Raw genomic sequence first — 20614 nt, 5'->3', positions numbered from 1 at the left:
TGGTGCATTTTGGGGGAAGACACTCATAACAGATTCAGAAGAGCAAGTGTGTCTTGCGTCATGATCATTATGGCAAGAGGAACGATGTATTAAGTGGAACATCTGAACTGTTAGTATGGCGTGACGTGAGAGAGTAGCTTTGTTTTGACTGTATTTTTTTAGCAAGTTTACACATTGAACACATTGAAAATCTTCTTTGATTTTCGAGGAGGCCAATGTTATTTCATGGTATGTAAGTAAAACTGATAGTAAGAGTTGCAGAAGGTAGAATCGATATTAGTGGACTTGAATTTGCCATGATCACTGAAACGTGAATCAATAATGTAAATATTTTATAAATTCAACAAAATAAAACCAAGACTAAAAAAAATAGAGCAATTCCAGCTCAAACTAGAAATGTTTCTGGTACTTTTTTACCCGGCCCTCAACGATTTCAATGAAACTCCGTAGGCATGTTATCCTAGGATTATATTAGCCTTTTTTGTGTATATGGAGCCAGTTGCACTAGAGAATGACATTTGGGAAGGGCGTTAGTTATTTAAATATTTTTGTAATTCTTAATTTAAAAATGACTTTATCTCGAAGCCATGTATCGTATCAAAAAGTGGCCAAAGAAAAATTTGTAGGAAATTGGACAGACATCTTGAAAAATAAAATACACTGAATGAAAAATAAACGCCACTTCTACGAGATTTTTCAATTTTTAAGCTTAAAAGTAAAATTTGAAGGTGAGCCCACGATTTTTTTTCGTTCAAAATTTTTGAGGATTAGCCTAAAATGTTTTAAAAAGAGTCACAATGGTGTGTATTTCCTGAAAAAATACAAAAATCATTAACTAATATTGTTTTTAAGAAAAGTGGTCTGAACGTCCAAATTTTTCAAAAACCAAAATGGGAATCTATTCTCCAAACAATTTTACATAAAAGTCTCCATATTGACCATTGTCCTAAGTCCAGTGTGTGTGAAGATACAGTGGTTTTAAAAATAAAATTGTTGAAAAAATAGGGTTTTTGTGATTTTTGCCAATTTCTATATGACATACTTGGTTTTTAAATCTCGTACATAAATATATTTACCGGAAAGCTCGTCCAATTTCCCATAAGTTTGCCTTTGACAGCTATTCAATTGGATGTATGGGCTTACAGGTTTAGCTTAATTACTGTGCTCATAACTGAAAATTAATTGTATGGTAGAAACCTGGATAGTAAATCCAGGTCTGAAATCATTGCCGCTCATTTTTTTTTTAATTCCGAAAATTTTACCCATTTTCAACTGCTGTACTAAGGAAAACTGATAAGAACAGATTTTACTAGTTAAACTCAATTTGAGAAAAACTTATTTTTGAGCCAAATTTTTATAAAATGTTAGTAAATTTACAAATGATGTACCAATCTTAGTATCACGGATTTTTCAACTGATGATTTCGATAATAAAAATCTAGTTATGTAAGACAAAATTTTGAGTATTTTTGCTAAAAATATGTAACATTTTTTTAACAGGCAATATTTTTTTATAAACCTAATACAATTTAGCAATATTAAATGGGAATCATTTTGTCACTGAGCTTGTTACAAAAATATATAAAATGGAAAACGTGAACACATTAGGGAAATGAGAGACTATTTTAAGCGATTCAATAAATTTAATCAGTTTTTAAAGTACACTCCATATCCATTTCAAAAAAGTGTCTACTTGATTTATGGATGGTTTTTTAAGAAAAAAAAAAACACTTTTGAAAATGAGTATCGTGCAAGCAGTGGTGATGGGAAGGTGGATTTTTGTGGTGTTCACTTTGTGCTATGTTCGTGTTCATGTTCGAGTCATGCATGCAGTGGGGGGTCATTGTGGTAATTGATATTTATTGCGCGTCAGTATCGTGCAAGCAGTGGTGATGGGAAGGTGGATTTTTGTGGTGTTCTCTTTGTGCTATGTTCGTGTTCATGTTCGAGTCATGCATGCAGTGGGGGGTCATTGTGGTAATTGATATTTATTGCGCGTCAGTATCGTGCAAGCAGTGGTGGTGATGGGATGGTGGATTTTTGTGGTGTTCTCTTTGTGCTATGTTCGTGTTCGAGTAGTGTGGTGCTTTTCGGGACGCGCAGTTCTGTTTTTTTTTACCTTCTTTTTTTTAATGGTTTTTTTTTCCACTCGCGTTCGTTGGCCGATGAGTTTTTTTTTTGTGTTGTTCTCTATTTATAGTTTTCTATAAAAACGTACCTATTTGTTTTTGAGACTAGCAAGTCGTATTGCGGGATTAAGCCCTTTCTATATCATTTCAATTATCATTTCAATAAATGAAGCCCTTCCTACATCACCGTTGATCGGAAGGCACGCCGACGGAGAATTTCTGGAGAATCGCGGTCGAATTAATGCTATATTTAAATCCCTAGATAGCTATCTTTCCGCAGCCGGCTGCCTAAGATTTTTAAAATTTCAACCGATAAACAAATTGCTTATGGTCGCATCACCTACCACAGTGAATCCTGACCTCATACCCATCTTACTAACCCCTCAAAACTCATGTGATACTTTGTCGGAGACGCAGTCGATTTGGCGGTCCCATCACTCAAGTATCGGACTAACATTCCCATCCACTTCCCCGTGTCTTACCTCTGGTCGTGGCCGGCGTCGGTATTGATCAGCATGATAGGGACCTTTGAAAATTGCGAAGGGGTGATGATTGGTTCCTACTTTTCATCTGTGGTCCACGGAGCAATGTTTGGGGGTCCTGGTCAATAACGAAGTAGCAGCTACGGGTAGACACCAATGCTATGCTATGCTAAAAAAAAAAACACTTTTGAAAATCCAATACTTTCATAAATTTATTAATATTTAGATAAAATTACGTTTTGTGATACTTTTTGATAAATTAGCTCCCCCCGCCCCATCGACATCGACTTGAGCCGAGAGACTAAAAGTTTAATTAAAATTTGTACCAGCCTAACAGGTTTCAAGAAATACTATTTTTTTAAAAATGATTCATCGGATTTTGGTAGATTGATCGAACTTAATGTACCGTCAACTGGGGGGAATCAGGATTGAAGTCAGAATAGGGAAGTCGCTTTTAAACCACTCGAATACTTAGAATTTTCAAATCGATGCATTAATTTTGTTGTTTTGTTCTTAGTCAGTTATATCCGAAACCAATAAAAAAATGATCAAAATATTGTGCTAAACCATGTCTAAATCAGTTTAATTTGCCACATACATTGAAATATGATCCAACTACATTGATAAAATCTCGGGTGAGTTTTCTAAAAGGCGTAAAGAGCCACCGTGACCTCCGGCACAAATTTTCCTTTTTCTTCAAATTGAAACAACATATCATTTGTTTTAAGTTTAGGACGATTGAAGGACGTTGAGATAAACTATCTCAAGCATTTTTGAAACTGGTTTTTCGTTAGTATGTCGAATACCGATGAAAAAAGGCTTTGTTTACTAATGGCTCTTACGTCTTTTTGAAAACTAATCCGAGAAATGTAGTTATTACAAAAATCACCGAAAAACGCAATTTGTGGACCACTCTAATCGCTAAACGAAAAATACTAATTATCTCTCTAATTATTCTGACCAACAAACTCCCACGTCAAATTTGACAAAAAATCGGAGCTTTTGATTTGGATCCTGCTGATTTGAAGTCTCTGCATGAGTAAAACTTACAACAAATTTTCGGTAAAATATTGTTCATTTAAACAGATGGTTTCCAATCTTTGCTTCATCTTTTTTCAAACAATCTAATTCGTTAACAAATCAAGGAGTGTCACAGAAGTTGGATTTGCTGAACAAATTGGGAAACTGGAAACATCAAAATACTATTTTATAAAATATTACATCTTCAACAATAACAATTACAAGTATATCGATAATTTAAATCTTTGCCATTTGTTACATAGTTTTACCTTTATCAAAAACTAAACAAGATGAATGTTGGTTCTTATATTATGTTACACAACTCCCTACATAACGAATTTTTGCAGATATTTCCAATTTCTATACAAGTAGCGTTATGAAATATTCAACTCCTTCTAAATCAACTTTGAGGAAATTGGTAACACGTTTTCACTAATTTAAAAAAAAAAAAACGATTGGTATGTCTTTTGGACCTTATGAGTCTTTTGAGGAAAAGACAATAAATCAATATCTTTTAGTTTCTCTGAAAAAAAATATTCAGATCTTATCACCATGGATTCATCTTATACGAAAAAACGTGTCCTTAGTTTCGAATAAGAATAATACTCTCAATTCTAAATCACGCTCTAAAGTTAATGGATTGACACCTCACTCAAGAAATCAGTTGATTGATCTCAAACTTGTAGCCCCGTCTCGACCGTGACCGTTTGACCTGGTTATACAGCCCGAGCTCCCACTTACGATACATTCGATACATCAGAACACTCTGCAAAGAATGACGTTTCAATCACTTCATCGTCCTCTAGGATTTCAAAAAAACGTATCGTCACTGTTTTCTCTAGAAACAACCACGAACCCAGACTTGATCCCGGTCCCGCTGCTGCACAGGTTGTCCGAGCTAGTGGGTCCACTCAAGGGCCCTCCACGGCACCACCACGGTGGCAGGTTGAACGGCCCATTTACTCGGATATAACGTGAATTTATATGTTATTTTAGCATTCCCATTCTATCTTAATCACTCCGCCGCCGTAGCCGTGCTCGAGCTGATGACTTAAGCTCATCGGTCAGTTCCTCCTCAGGTCTAACCGAGCAGCTTATGGTCATGTAGCGGTTGATCACACGGCGGCGGCGGCGACTGCAATGTCCAACTCCGACAACTTTCAGCAGCCACGCCGAAGAAGCAGGTCTGATGGGATTCCTATTATTATGTAATTCGTTCCAAGAGATTCTTTCACCCGGTCTCGATGGCGTAATTTCTTGTTTTTATTATAGCTAGCTCGCTTTTGACGACCGGCTCCCGCTCTTATACGAACCCACCAGGCCGGGAATCTTACGGGATTGAGCGTTTGGGTCCAGTCAGGTCCAATAGCCACGGGATTGGCACCGAGTCTGAAGGCAAGGGGTAGGAATCCGGGGAAGGAGGTTTGTTTTGATTGCTTCTGTTATGTCGTTCCCGGTGCTGTGGGCCAGCTTTGGATCCCGCTTTTCGAGTTCTGCACTTTCGCTGATGATGATGATGATGATGTTGGCGCGATGGCACGATGAGATGCTGTTTTGGAGGCAGATGACGACGACGGCTACCTGAACTGGACCGGCTAGGTGAGTTTACTACACCAGAGTGTGTGGATGCGTATTATGTGTTGAATATATAGCAGGAATGTGTCCAGATTGTGGTGGAATCACGCGGAATGGGGGATAGATAAAGTTGCCATGTCATTAGAGCTCTCTTCGACAACGTTGAGATTTATATGCAGTAATGTGGTGTGTGGTCATCGGGCAACGTGTTGAAGGAGGATGACCATCGGGTTGAACGAGGTGTCAAATTCATGTTAGAATTTCGTTTCGTGGAATCTTATTTGAATCATGGACACTGTGATGATATTTTTTTGCGATATTTTTTCTTATTGGTGATTTAACACCTAAACTATTGCGCAATTCTCACTAACTTGGACTTCGCACTAAATTATTGCTATCGATCGCACTATGCGACTTGTCAAACTGGCTTGGGAAATTTTAATTTTCTCAAAAAATGATCAAAGCGAGCCGATGTTGCTCACCTGCAATCGCAATTTTAAAGTGCGAATGTCCAGTTTGGTGGAAACTGCGACTGGAAATCTAAATAAACAACTCCAGAGTTTTTTTTTGAAAAGGACCAATAAACTATTGTCTTTCATATGTTTATAGGACCTAATCAAAAAAAACTCTAGAACTGATGGTTGCCTAGTTTTTGGAAATTTTGTTGTCAAAAGTGCGAGAGAAAAGTGCGGGCCAAATCCAAGTTACAGTGCAAGGATCAATACTATCTCCGAAATTATTGCGAAGGTGAATTTTGAAATGTTGTATCACTCTTTAGAAGGTTTTTCAAATTTCAAAGATTCAAAGATAAGAAGTTAATTACACATTCTGCCGTGACGTTACAACGGTTTAACGTTTCCTTTTTCAGTTTTTTTTATGTAACTCGGAAACTTCAATGACAACACCTTAATATTTTCACAGATTCTGAAAGTACGTTAAATTTAGTGACGTTACAACGGTGGAGAATTTTGTTCCTTCAATATTTTTTAGAAGAGGTTGTGGTTCGGCTCTGATAATCAGCATAAACTAGACTTTTTTTTAATGTTTTGCAAGGTTGTGTAATCGAATTTTATGTATAATATTTTCGTCTGACAATAACGGTAATAGTTATCGTTATTTCGATAACTCTATCGGCGATAATCTTATCGCCGATAATGGACGATAATTGATTTTTAAAATCTTTCTAAAATCGATTAATTCAACCATATCATTTTAAATTTACTAGACTAAACTTAATAGATTTTCAAAAATCGTTAATTATCGAAATAACGATAACGATAACGTCCCAACGATAACGATAGAACTATCGATATCGAGCCTCGACAGTTTTATCGTTAACAATCTTAAGAAGCTGCTTTTTTCTGGTGACATCTAGTATCCTTGGAAACGAACTTGATTTTCAATAAATGTGCATCGAAGATTTTTTAACTTGAATATTTCAAAGGGTTAAATGGATGAAAATAAACATATTCAAGCATGTTTCATAAAAATATAGAGAATTGGATAAAACTTAATTTTAATAGTTAAAACGTTAACATATGATATTAGTGGGCATTTAAGGGTTTTTATCGAATTCCTTTGACAATTTTCTATAAAATGCAACCTGTAGAAAGTCTTTTGCCCTAATAGTTGCAAAGTTATGATTAAAAGAAAAAAAAAGTTTTTTAGAAAATCGTCAAAAAAGAGGGGGTTATAAAAATAGAGGGATTGTCCAATGAGTACCAAACTTGGGATTTCTGTTAACTATCGATAGATGAACGTACCTTCCAAGTTTGGCCCAAATCGGTGAAGGTCGAGTCAAAAAGTGTACTCAGTTGACCTGGAATGACTCATAAACATATGAAACACAATAGCTTATAGGACCTTTTTAAATAAAACACTAGATTTGACCAATTGGGATGCTTTACCCCGCATTTTGTTGGATTTATTAAGCGCTTTCAGATGCATTTGTGGGTCTCGTGGCGCAGGGGTAGCGGCTTCGGCTGCCGATCCCGATGATGCTATGAGACGCGGGTTCGATTCCCGCCTTATCCACTGAGCTTCTATCGGATGGTGAAGTAAAACGTCGGTCCCGGTTTCTCCTGTCTCGTCAGAGGCGCTGGAGCAGAAATCCCACGTTAGAGGAAGGCCATGCCCCGGGGGGCGTAGTGCCAATAGTTTCGTTTTTAGATGCATTTTGAATTTTGAAATTCAATTGAAGTTTGCCCAAGTTACAGCTTTTTAAGATTTTTGACGTTTTTGAACCTTTAAACTTTGTGTCCCGATTTGTCCAATTTCCCAAAATGAAATTTTATGAAGACTTCTTCTTGAGGTACTTTGAACACTTCTCTAACACTGTCAGTGTGATTCCATACCATTCCGTACGTATTGAATTTGTACTCTTAATTTTGCGGAGAAATCTCAAACCTATCACAGTCACCCCGGTTAACGGTACTGGATTAGAATTAAGATTATTAAAAAGTGTAAAAGTGTATCTGTTTTATCTCATTCACTCTTTTAAAAATGACTTCAATATGTGCCTTGTGGTAACGGATGGACGAGTCTAGTATGTATTGAACGTCCAATTTTCTGTTGTGTCCTCCCGTTCATCGATCATTCATGGCAGGTTTACAACTTTATTGAACACCTTCCTGTCAGTGGGGTGAATTAATTTGAGTTGACTAACAAACTGTACCGATGGTTGCTTGTGTGGTGTGTGTTCCTGTTTTATGTTACGCAAAATTTGACATTAAACATGTCTTTTTGTCTTACCTTTTCATCTACTGCCCCAGACGAATCTGAAAAGAAAAGAAAATTTAAGAAGCTGTTCTTGCAGTAACAAATTTTGAAAGATTTTTTGAAGTTAAAAAAAGATTGTTCACGGCACTTCCGCCGTAAAATCCCTTGCTATTTGTATGTAAATCGTCACACCCTTGCTTCCACTACGTGGGCTGTGAATTGTAAATTATATGACAGAGTATTAAAAATTCACTTGCGGATTATTGTACAAACCAATCAAATCATACATTGCACTGCAAGATGTGATTGATTGCAATGGATATTGTTAAGTGGAAGGAAGAAGCCACCAGTCAACGACTGCCGACGTGTTCAAAAATACAATTAGCCCAGCTTCGGGTGCAAAATATGAGCCTGCAATTGCTGTATAATTTATTAAGATATTTATGATACTGGAACCTAGCTTAACAAAGGCACAATTGATAGTCGCGGCAGAAGCACCCGTTTCACCCGAGGTTCTTTGTCAAGTTAACCACAACAAGTTGTTCAACGCACGCTTGGGAATATCCACCTGTCTGCATTGTTCTCGATCAAAAAGTGTAAACTTCTGGGTCCTCGGTAGATTTATAGCACCCACCTCTAAACGAGGCAATAATCCTCTTGAGTGATTCTACCCGACGCCCGACGGATCTTAAACGGTTCCGGGTTTCGGTTCGGATTGGGTGGCAATTATTACGACACCAAAAAGCCCGTATTGCTGACCCATCACAACGCTCGCTCTGTTGTCACAAGCTGGGGGGGGATGTTTTGCGTGTTATCACGCAATCGTCCGTCGGCGCGCTCTCCACTTGTTGTCAGGCAGGCACGTCACCTATGGTCGTCGTGCCAACAGACTGGAGACCTTGAAGACAGTTAGGTTAACTAATATGACCACTTGGGACGTTATGTGACCACGATGGGCGGAACTTGGACGGAACAAACGTTTTGTTGATACACGCAGGTTCATTGCTCAATCGTGTTTAAAAAAAAATCGAAACCAGACCATAGACTTGCAACATTTGTGATTTTGCAAACGATAAAAAAACATAAGCAGCGTTAGAGCACTAAATCCGTCTAATTAGATTAGGTGTACACACAAAAAAATATTTCCGAATGTTACATAATTTATGATGTAACACTTTTGCATGTCATTGAACATTTAAATTTAAATGCAATTTGATGTAAATTTGCAACAAATTATACGTAAAAACATGATTTTACGTATGATTCAACCGTTTACCACGAATTTCAAGTTTACATCAACTGAGTTTACATGAGATTCATATTTTCCGTGTCGAGTAAATTCACATTTTTTTCTGTGTAGCTTCGTAGGAAAGAAAAAAAAATCTTTCAATTGCAGTTTAAATTTATGTACTCACATTTGGCTGGCATGACTGCAGAAATTGGCCCAATATCAACGGTAAAAATATAATTTTCATCCGCTTGACAAGCTTATTTGAATTATAATTTAGATGTGTTGAGAGTTGGGCGCGGTAATAAATTATCATGAGGAAATGTGCACCCAACGCATCGTAATGATGTAATTTTGTCACAATGTAGGGAAATATTAACCATGTTTGGACTATTAGGGCATTGCTTATTAAAAATATAAGATAAGGCCAAAAGGCCAAAGCAAAATTTATTTCAAGTTTTTTCACCCCTTTTTCAAAATTAGCATGGCATAGCATTGGTGTCTACCCGTAGACACTATGCTACTTCGTTATTGACCAGGACCCCAAAAAATTGCTCCGTGGACCACAGATGAAAATTAGGAACCAATCATTACCCTTTCGCAATTTTCAAAGGTCCCTATCATGCTGATCAATACCTACTCTAGCCACAACCAGTGGTAAGACACGGGGAAGTGGATGGGAATGTTAGTCCAATACTTGAGTGATGGGACCGCTAAATCGGCTTCGTCTCCGACAAAGTATCTCATGAGTTTTTAGGGGTTAGTAAGATGGGTATGAGGTCAGGATTCACTGTGATAGGTGATGCGACCATAAGCAATTTGTTTATCGGTTGGAATTTTAAAATCTTAGGCAGCCTGCTGCGGAAAGATACATAATTGATTATACAAAAAAGTTTATTAATCGAGCGCGTGCCAACCGAGCAGTAGTGCTATGGGCTGGACTTATCAGTATATTTTTCTGTTTGTACGATAACGCGAGCAAATTTCAAAAATAGTAAATAAAAGACGCTTTACTCTTCATAAAATGAATAGTTTGATGAGTTAATACTAAAACTGCCAGTTGGAATAAATTAAAACGATCAACGAATTTGAACCAAAAGTAAACAGGACACCGTGTAAACGGTTGTGATGAAATTAAACAATATCTTAAACGAACTAAACCGGCGGCGTGCCTTCCGATCAACAATGATGAAAGAAGGACTTCTGAAAAATAAAATATCAAATAAAAGGCTTCGAAAAACACGATGCAAAGTAACCGCGAGGTCCCGCTACTCACAATCGAATCTTAACAGCCCTGCAACGAAAATGGAAGAGATGGAAATGCAAAAACGAGCGTGTCCTTCGATAAACGATTCTAAAGAAATGAGTTTTTCACCGTGAAAATTTAAAACCTTCTGATCCTTCTGATCAACGATGATATAGGAAGGGCTTTCGATTCCCGTATTCGGTTTTGGAAAATTTTGATGTTTAAAGCACTTTTCAAAAAAAAAAAACGTTTTAAGTAAATGATTTTCGTATTTTTTTAGGAGAGTTGCTCCATCCTGCATTTTTGTGAGTCTTTTTGTAACACCTTAAGCTAATTGCACAAAAATTTTGATCGAAAAAAATCGTTCTTCAAATTTGACTTTTAAACTAAAAAATCAAAAAATCTCATAAAAGTGGCGTGTTTTTTTTCTTTCAGTTTATTTTTTTCGAAATGTCCATAATTATCATGAATTATTTGCAAATATTTTACAAATATATGAAAATAAAGTAATTCTGTACGTTTTCACATTACATTTTTTTATTGTATTTTTATTTGACTTATTATTATTTTTTTGATTTTTTTAATGTGTTTTAGGGGACTAAAAAAGGCATATTATCTGCGAAACAATGGTACAAAATCTAGTTCCAAATATATGAACATTTTTTATGGAAGAAATGAAAACATTGTCAAACAAAATTCAAAAAAGAAAAGCCTATTTATACAAATGTTAAACTCTAGAGGTGGGCAAAACCGATCTTTTTTAGGAGCCGCTCATTTTTGTTCGCTCATTAAAAAGAGCGGATCTTTTGAACGGCTCTTTCGCTCTTTTTTTCAATGTTTTAAAGAAAATGCTATTTTATGAATGGTGTGTTTTTTAAAGTTTTTTTTATTGTACGTTTATAAATTATTTGAAAAAAAAAACTGGACACGAGAAGATGCGCTTGGTCTTGGCAGTCTGTATGTCATGATTTTTACTCGAACCTAAACGTTCGAATAATTGGAAAGCTGCGTTTATAAAAAGTAAATCTTTCCCAGTTCCTGAGGGGAACACCCGTGAAGAGTATCGGGGCCGGCATTTACAAAGCGGATTCAGTGGAAGTTTTTCACTCAACTAATGTTAACATGTTTAGGTTGATACTAATATTCCATAGGTCGCCCCCCTAAGATGTCGTGATAAGGTCCAGTTTGTGACGATACACTACCTTCCCTTTACTAAGCAATCGATTCCAGAAGGGAAAAGATTACCAGTTGTGTTGGTCCGAGCCGGGATTTGAACCCCGATCTACCGCTTACGAGGCGGAAGCGTTACCACTATTTTGTTTTTGCTATTTTATTTGGAGATATTATTCTACGAATTCTTTTCTACTTTCTAATTCAATCGATAAAGTCTATAAATGCTTAAGTTTAGTCAGACAAGAAGTTTTTTTCAAAATCTCGTGGGCTTTTTATAAGGTTTACGGTTTAATTATCCAAGCTAAGCAATTTGAAATGCTTGAATTTGTATTTGGTTGGGTAATACATCAATGTACAATCAGTTGTACAATATTTTTTTGTTATTATTTTGCAAACATCTTCAAATACTTTTTTTTAAATGCACACACATACATTTCAAAACATTATAAAATTATAAAAGAAATAAAGAGAAGACAATAGAAACAAGAAATAAATAAATCATTTTCCTTCAAGCCAAACAAAGATCTAAACACCTCTCATAAATCTAGCTTAAACTCTGACTCACTCGCCGATTTGTCTGCCCGTGCTGTGTTCAGCTTAGGAAGGGTCAACCTTCGTATTCTGTACTCTAGTTCTGTTGGGAAAATGAGTGGAAAACTACCGCGCACCGTTGACGATCACATTTCGGTTTGGCAATCCCGCCGACGGACACACACCGGTAGTGTCACCTCAGACAGTGATCCGTCCCGAAATGGAAAACATCTGCGTCGTTGGAAGAACGTACTTTACACGTTAATTTTTGAGTATTTAAATTTTGAGTGATTTCAACTCAAGTTTTTAAAATTATATTTTACTGAAATATTTCATGAATTTGGTCGAAATATAATTAAAAATACTGATATAATAATTTGAGTAATCATCACCTAAATTTAAGTTAGCTTGGTTGATCGTGTAGAGCGAATTTTCCATCTCAATAAATCAATCACGGAATTTCTTTGACTAGGTAAGTGCTCGGTACCAAAATGCATACTTCAAGAAGAACTTACGCCAAGCCGGGAATACTTGCGGGTCGTTAAGTTGGCCAAGAGTCGGTTCCTGTTTGGGGAAATGTTACGTGGTTTTATTTGAATTTGAAATTAGAGTTAGGGATGCTAAATTTTGATAATTTATTTATTTCCGAAAGCCTTACAATCTCAATTACTATGAAAAATAATGTCATAATTAATTTTATTTGAATCAAAACATGTTTAATTTAAGTCAACTCTAAACACCTTTTTTATTTATTTATTTATTTATTTATTTATTTATTTATTCAATTGGGTTTTAAGCATTAAAAATAGCCCTCCCTGCATCTTCTTTCAACTTTTCAACGTCGCTCAGATGTTTTCCCCGTTCCCGACGCCAGTTTCTTGAATGGAAGTGTGCGCAAGTTGCATCCAAGCGTGTGGGTTTTTCATTCACCACGAGCGTGAAAAACTTGACTTTTGAGTCGAAACGACGACGACGGCACGGCGCGATGCCAAAGGAAGTGAATGAAACGTTTGAGTGAATTACGGTTTGGCTCATGCGACTAGAAGTTGGCACAGAGCGACGCCCCATCATCCTCGAAACACTGAACTCAATAAAAGTGGGATATCCACCACCGCGCACATCCTGAGGTATAAATATTAGGATGTAACAAAAATGAATGACGCTCCGCCCTTCAATTTAAATGGGATTTAACCCCAAAAAGATTTTTCAAAAATGTCACTTTTTGAGGCATTTTGGCCACCAATGCGTTTACCAAAAACATCACTGGCGTGTAGGCCAGATCCTTGCGCATCTTTTGGTATATATAACATTGAAGTTTGGAGAATCCTGGAGCTCGGTACAGACCTCCAAAGTTTGGCATTTTTTCGAAAAATCGGTCCCAGCAAAATCAAATGGCGTCTCGGGCGTCGCGAGGTGCGACGCATATCTTTTTTGCCGGGGCCGATTTTTCGAAAAAATGCCAAACTTTGGAGGTCTGTACCGAGCTCCAGGATTCTCCAAACTTCAATGTTATATATACCAAAAGATGCGCAAGGATCTGGCCTACACGCCAGTGATGTTTTTGGTAAACGCATTGGTGGCCAAAATGCCTCAAAAAGTGACATTTTTGAAAAAATCTTTTTTTACGGGTTAAATCCCATTTAAAATTGAAGGGCGGAGCGCCAGCTCCTGTTACGTCCAATCAAGCTCATATTTGGGATTTAGGCTCAGTATGCCCACCGGAACAAACCCCTGAATGCCCGCCAAAAAGTCATTTTTGTTACACTCTAATAAATATTCAACCCCTTTTCATTCGGCAGCTTGCAAATCAAAGCGTAAATTTGTTTTGAATTTAGCGGATGTTTGTTTAGTAAGAGGTATGTACTAGAGATATTAAGAAAATGAGGGCTCATTTTTATTAAGGAGTTCAAATCAGGTTTGTACTTATTTTAAAGGTAATTTTTATGATTGTTTAAATTATTTGCTTAGTATGATTATAATTTAGACTTCCTTCTGTGCTAGATAGTGTTAATTCCAGGTAAATATTATTGGTTACAATAATAATTGTTCAAATATTTTCTTACTCTTGCTTTTTGGAAGTAATTTCTCAAAAACTAAGTACTTTTATGATTTCAATTAGGCCTTTGCAAATATTTTTTGAAGTTTATGTCCCTCGGCTCTGACCAAACTTTGAAAAATATTTGCGACAGCCTTTATAATCTATAATAAGAGTTTTAAATTTTGAGCATCGTTTTATAAAATTTTCTTCTGATCTATGATGCCCAAATTTCCTGATTTAATTTGAAGTTAATTTGAAAAACTAACTTAATCCACCTATGTGGTTGATGCCTTCCTCACTTTTTACCAACAATGGATAATATGAGTGGTTTGGACACATACTTCAGCTATTTTTTTAGATCCAGAAACGTAAGTACACAGATATAACTTAAGTGGTAATAATTCGATATAGGGTTGCCAGTTCTTCATAAACTTAAAATATTTGCAACGGCCAATAACAAAAAAAAAAATAATGTTTTGCCCCAAAAATTAAAAATAAAAAGAAACTAACATTTTTTTTGTTCAAGGCAAAACAGCATCCATAAATGCCAAATATTTTTTTAAAGTTACATGCTATTTGAAAATAGAAAAAATATCAATAAAGGCTTCAAAAAAAAAAAAAAAATCTCATGTGCTACGGGTATTTCTAATCTGTGGTTCCAAATCTTCAAATCTGTAAAAAGCATAAAAGGGCCAAAATAATTGAAAACGTTGAAGTATACAAAATACAGTGTTTACAATCTATTCTACTCATTTTTATTTCTATGAAAATCAATATTTTTAAGCATACTTATTTTTAAAATTGAAAACATATCAAATTTACATTCAAAACGATTGAGTATTTGTAAATTTGGTTTTTTATGCAATGATTTCCAAAAATCCTTTAAACTCACGGATTTTCGCGGAAATTGTGGAATTTCTCAAATTTAACGCTATCCGCAAAATCGTGAAAAACACTACAGATTTGTAATCAGGGACCATTATTTGAATATGAATTCGGGAGTTCGGTATTAAGTACTGTCACTGTCTCAAACCAGGATATGCGAATAAACATAAAATCCAAATTGCTTTCTTTAAAAAAAAAAAAAGTATCTTAGCACCACCCAGTGACCATTTTGCAGAACAAAATATCGTTTTGCTCTACGACTGCGGGTAAGATAATGCCGCCCTCTTTTTTCCCCACATTCCTCCCCCTTCAGAATGCTTTCCATTCCAGAGCAAAAATAAAAAAGGCACTCGTGACAGAAAATTTGTCCTCCCTGCTTCTGTTGATACATCGTTGGGAGCAGAACATTCCACCGCTTAATGCATTTTTCATGTTCTCAAGATGCCACAGAAGCAGAAGTGGCCACCCTCTTCTGGGATGTTTAAATTTTTCTCCAGCCCAGCTCCCAGGCCCATAATTTCCGATTGCACACTTTGCTACCTTTACCTAGAGAGGTGCTGAACTTCTAGAACGAAAGGCCAGTTCTATACGACAACCGCAGAGAGCGAAGAGGTCGTATAAATTTCCCATCAGTTCTTCGTCAGTGCCATCATTTTCAGACGCTGCTACTTCCTCATTCCTCTATGGAGGGACTGGCCGGGAGATTCACGACAGTTTGGAGGCACATTCTTGTGGGGCGGTTACGATAAGCGTGCTCTGTTCTGGACAGCTGGAGCAAATGTTGGTGCAGATGTACACGGAACACACCTCCCTGCTGAATTGATTAGCCCGTAACAATGGCTAAATTATGAATCATACAATTAATTTGTCTAGGACCATCAAAGTTGAAGTCTCTTTTAATTAGCCGGAATTGGCTTGACCTTCACGTATTGTTGAAACAGCTCTTCTCATCTTCAGTGCCTTGGAAATAACTTAATCCTAGACGATAAAACGCCATCGTCAAACAAACATAAAACAACGCACTCTCTGGTTCATGATGTTCTGGATTAATTCCAATCCAAACGACTGTCGAAGCCTCCAAGCAAATCCCATCTGAGCTTTGTCTTGGAGCTGGAGGGAAGGCTAGAGATAAAAAACCAATCATATGTGTTGTCCCCACTTTGTGGTTGTGGACCCTCTGGCCATCAACGGCCCATCATCGGATTGCCAATTCACTCGGAAAATGACCCTTGCTCTCTGTGCGTTGGCCTTGCTTCGGAGGATGTTGCAGGATGTTTCAACCTCGCAGATTCTGCAGACAACAACAGACGGATTTAAATTTAATGAACTTGTTATTTCACCTCTCTTCACCAGAGTGGTATAGATTCGGTTTGGGGATCAGTTCGCAAACTACGTAACTGATGAAAAATTTAAGTTTTAAAAGTCCAAGTCCAAGTCCAAGTCCAAGTCCAAGTCCAAGTCCAAGTCCAAGTCCAAGTCCAAGTCCAAGTCCAAGTCCAAGACCAAATCCAAGTCCAAGTCCAAGTCCAAGTCCAAGTCCAAGTCCAAGTCCAAGTCCAAGTCCAAGTCCAAGTCCAAGTCCAAGTCCAAGTCCAAGTCCAAGTCCAAGTCCAAGTCCAAGTCCAAGTCCAAGTCCAAGTCCAAGTCCAAGTCCAAGTCCAAGTCCAAGTCCAAGTCCAAGTCCAAGTCCAAGTCCAAGTCCAAGTCCAAGTCCAAGTCCAAGTCCAAGTCCAAGTCCAAGTCCAAGTCCAAGTCCAAGTCCAAGTCCAAGTCCAAGTCCAAGTCCAAGTCCAAGTCCAAGTCCAAGTCCAAGTCCAAGTCCAAGTCCAAGTCCAAGTCCAAGTCCAAGTCCAAGTCCAAGTCCAAGTCCAAGTCCAAGTCCAAGTCCAAGTCCAAGTCCAAGTCCAAGTCCAAGTCCAAGTCCAAGTCCAAGTCCAAGTCCAAGTCCAAGTCCAAGTCCAAGTCCAAGTCCAAGTCCAAGTCCAAGTCCAAGTCCAAGTCCAAGTCCAAGTCCAAGTCCAAGTCCAAGTCCAAGTCCAAGTCCAAGTCCAAGTCCAAGTCCAAGTCCAAGTCGGGTTTTTTGTTTACTAAGTAGTTTTTAAACGCCCCCTTCACCCCTGAAGTAGTGGTGATTGCAAAACAGAGGTGGAACTTGTTCTCGTTTCCAGCTCCGGGAGGTGTTTATCGTCTTCGTTTGACGTTGTTGTTTGTTCCCTCCCAATGCGTGTGTCGTTCCTCTGCTCTATGAGGTGGTGCTGGATTTGCAACTTGTAGTGGCCCAGAGGGCATAGACCGGACAGCACATAATAAAATTGAAATGTAATTGAATATTGCACACCGAGACAGAGGTTCATCCCCTCACGCACATGTTTGTGGATGGTTTCGTTTCACTCATGTATATCGATCGTTTTGATTGGTTTGGTGCAAAGCCTATTGAACTGGTTGTGGGGTTTCTAAAGGGTGATATAAAAATCATATTTCGAACAAATTTCAAAAAGATAGGGATATATTTTAAAGACACTCTAAAGCATTTGATTCAGTAAAAAAAATAAAATTTTGAGTTGCCTAGGATAAAGAACTTCTCAAAAAAACTGCTAATGTCCAAGTCATGATGTGAGAAACTCCGACTGCCATTTAGTAACTGTACTAATGGGACAACTCCTCCCTAAGAAACATTAACCTTTCTTCCGTCTTCTGCAAAATTCTGCTCGAAAGTGTTTCGCCGGCAGCAAAAACCTCCCCCGAGAAACTTATAATCTTTTTAAAACAGAGCAGACGAGGAAGTTTATAACTTTGGTAGACAGTGTGAGGGCAGTAGATGCAGCTGTGTTACAACGAGTGACAGTAATGATGCCGTTTGGGAATATTAGCTGCTAAAAGTTGAGTGCAAAAAAGTTGGACAGGGAATTGCAGCAAGGCCATATTTTATCGAGTTGAGAAAGCATACTTTGGGAATCCATAGTTCTTGTACTCACTAGAGAAGCTACAAGATCTAATAAGAAGTTATAGCATTTCGTCGTTGGCGTGCTATCTTGTCGCACGTGCATTTTGTGCCTAACGTCATTTTGTGAAGCTCTCAATGCCTCACCGTTTGACCTTGACAGATAACCCACAATTTGATATCAATTCTGAGATATTAAATAAAAAAAAATCGAAAAAAAGAAGTGAGCAATTCCCTACCAAACCCGGAAATTTTACTAATATTTTTTGATTTTGCTCAAACTTTGTGGGGGCCTTCTCTATGACCATAGAAGTAATTTTGTGTCATTGGTTCACCAATTAAAGTCTCCATACAATTTTGGCCGCTGTCCATACAAAAATGGTACGTAAATATTCGAAAATCTTTAACTTTTCAAGGTTTTTTTTGATTGATTTGGTGTCTTCGGTAAAGTTGTGGGTATTGAAAAGGACTTTTAAAAAAAATATAGGAACACGGATTTTTTTTTGATTTTTCAACTAATTTGCTTCATAAAAATTATATTTCACAAAATCCGTATTTTGCAATTTTAGATTTTTTTATTCGTTTTAGGGGACAAAAACTCGCATCTTTTAAGAAATTAAGAAGTATGGACCAAAATTTTGCCGACAAAATCTTGTACTTACAATTTTTTCCTCATTTTTTTTTAAATGTAAAATATTTCGCATTCGAAAAGTACTTTTTTTTTTTAATTAAGTGCATTGTTTTCAAAATATAGGAGCGGCCGTGGCTGACTGGTTACGGTGTTCACTTTGTAAGCGAATGGTTCTGGGTTTGATTCCCATCTGCTTCCAACGAGAAAGTTAAAAACATAGAAATTTGAAATGATGAATTGGTAATTCTTTACCAACTCACACGACATCGGGAAAAGTTTCCCGCCCCTCTCCGATTTGCGTGAAACGTTGTCCTAAGATGTAACTTTTGTCCCTGATCACGAATCCTAGGTCCGTTTTTTGATATCTCGTGATGGAGGGACGGTACGACTCCCTCCATTTTTAACATGCGAAAAAAGAGGTATTTTTTCAATAATTTGAGGCCTGAAACGGTGATGAGATAGAAATTTGGTGTCAAAGAGACTTTTATGTAAAATTGTACGCACGTATTTTTCATTGAAAAAAACACTTATAAAGTTTAAAAAACTCTTCCATTTTCTATACTCAACTGTAAAACTTTTTGGAACATGTTATTTTAAGGGAAATTTAAAGTACAACCCAGAAGGGTATTTTTTTTCATTTAAAACAAAATTATTCATTTTAAAATTTCGTGTTTTTTCTAACTTTGCATGTTTTTTAAATGTAACAATGTTCTACAAAGTTGTAGAGCAGACAATTACAAAAATTAGAAACATAAGGGGTTATCGCGATACGAAAAAAAGTTAAAATGAAAAATTATGTTATAAATGAAAAAATTACCCTTCTGGGCCAATGTAGATTTGAAAAGTACAATAGTTTTCCCTCAAAATGACATGTTTCAATTTTTTTTACAGTTGAGTAACGGAAAATGGCAGAGTTTTGAAAACTTTTTTAGTGTTTTTTCGATGAAAAATTCGTTTTTTAGGAATTCTCAAATCGTGCGTCCAATTTTTCATAAAAGTTCCCTTGACACCAATTTTCTATCCCATCACCGTTTCGGGCTGCAAATTATTTTTGTTGAATTCTAATTTAATTTTGTTTAAATTTAGGAACACATCTAGGATATTCCAATGTTTTTATTTCTTTTATCAATTAAGGCTTGAAATCAAGCAACATAAATTTGTATATCATACTGTATAGAAATCAACATTGAATAAGTTTCATTTTAACGATCTTTTTTAATGTTTTGTTGGAAATTTGCATAGGTTTATTTTTGTCTTATAAAATCTGCTTGTATTGAAATGAAAATACTTTACAGTTTATTGTGAAGTGGGAAAACATATTTTTATGAATAATGCGTTTCACCCATGACTATTTTTGTTTCAGAAGAAAAAGTAAATTTGTAAATAATGTACAGAAAGCCCATAAACCACTCTTGGACAAACCACAGCTGCTGCTGCGACGCGAATAGCTTCTAACGAGATGATGGCGACCAGGGGCGCCGACTAGTCCAAAATGTTGGGGGGGCACGGTTGTTTTCCGAAATCGATAGGTAAGAGTGGCGATTAGATGTTAAAGTTTCTTATATATCACGAATTTTAAAAATTTTATTACGATGTGATACGATTTTTTTTCATCCGGAATCATTTTATTAATATTTTTTTTATTAAAACGTGATTAGAATGTTAATTGGGGGGATTTTTTTATATGTTTGGAAGGCGAATTCCTTCTCATTGGCATATTCTCACTTATTTTCTAGAAGTAACAGTCAATAATAAAAATAATCAGATATTTAGAAATTTAACAATACAAATCTTGAGTTTTTTTTTTTGATAAGGTCCAATAAGCTATTGTCTTCCATATGTTTATAGGACCTATTCAAAAAAAACTCTGGAAATATTCTAAAAATAAAAACAAAGGAAAAGCAAAAATTAAGAATTTCATAAATTTAAAAATACAAATACACATTTAAAATAACATCCATTTTTCAAATCTGCAATTTGCAAAAAATAACAGATACACAAAATTCAATATTCCAAAA

At 36.5% G+C, this 20614-nt stretch overlaps 1 protein-coding gene across 7 annotated transcripts in view; it reads right to left on the bottom strand.

Annotated features, from left to right (window-relative positions):
* Positions 1-20614, bottom strand: part of LOC6036918 (mucin-17) — a 159470-nt gene that overhangs the window by 46918 nt on the left and 91938 nt on the right. For 6 of the 7 annotated variants that reach the window (XM_038251852.1, XM_038251847.1, XM_038251849.1 and 3 more), the window contains one exon: positions 7957-7982. Coding sequence is in view for 5 of the 7 variants with exons in the window: in XM_038251847.1 (XP_038107775.1) it covers positions 7957-7964 (8 nt within the window). In the remaining 2 variants the exon portion in view is untranslated. Of the gene's footprint in view, positions 1-2735; positions 2780-7956; positions 7983-20614 lie in introns of those variants that run through there. The other variant, XR_005277043.1, reaches the window with a different exon arrangement.

The sequence above is a fragment of the Culex quinquefasciatus genome, chromosome 2 (assembly GCF_015732765.1).
Source record: "Culex quinquefasciatus strain JHB chromosome 2, VPISU_Cqui_1.0_pri_paternal, whole genome shotgun sequence".
In the NCBI taxonomy this organism is placed as follows: domain Eukaryota; kingdom Metazoa; phylum Arthropoda; class Insecta; order Diptera; family Culicidae; genus Culex; species Culex quinquefasciatus.
Note: the sequence above shows the minus strand (reverse complement) of the source record. Positions and strands in the feature narration are given on the sequence as shown.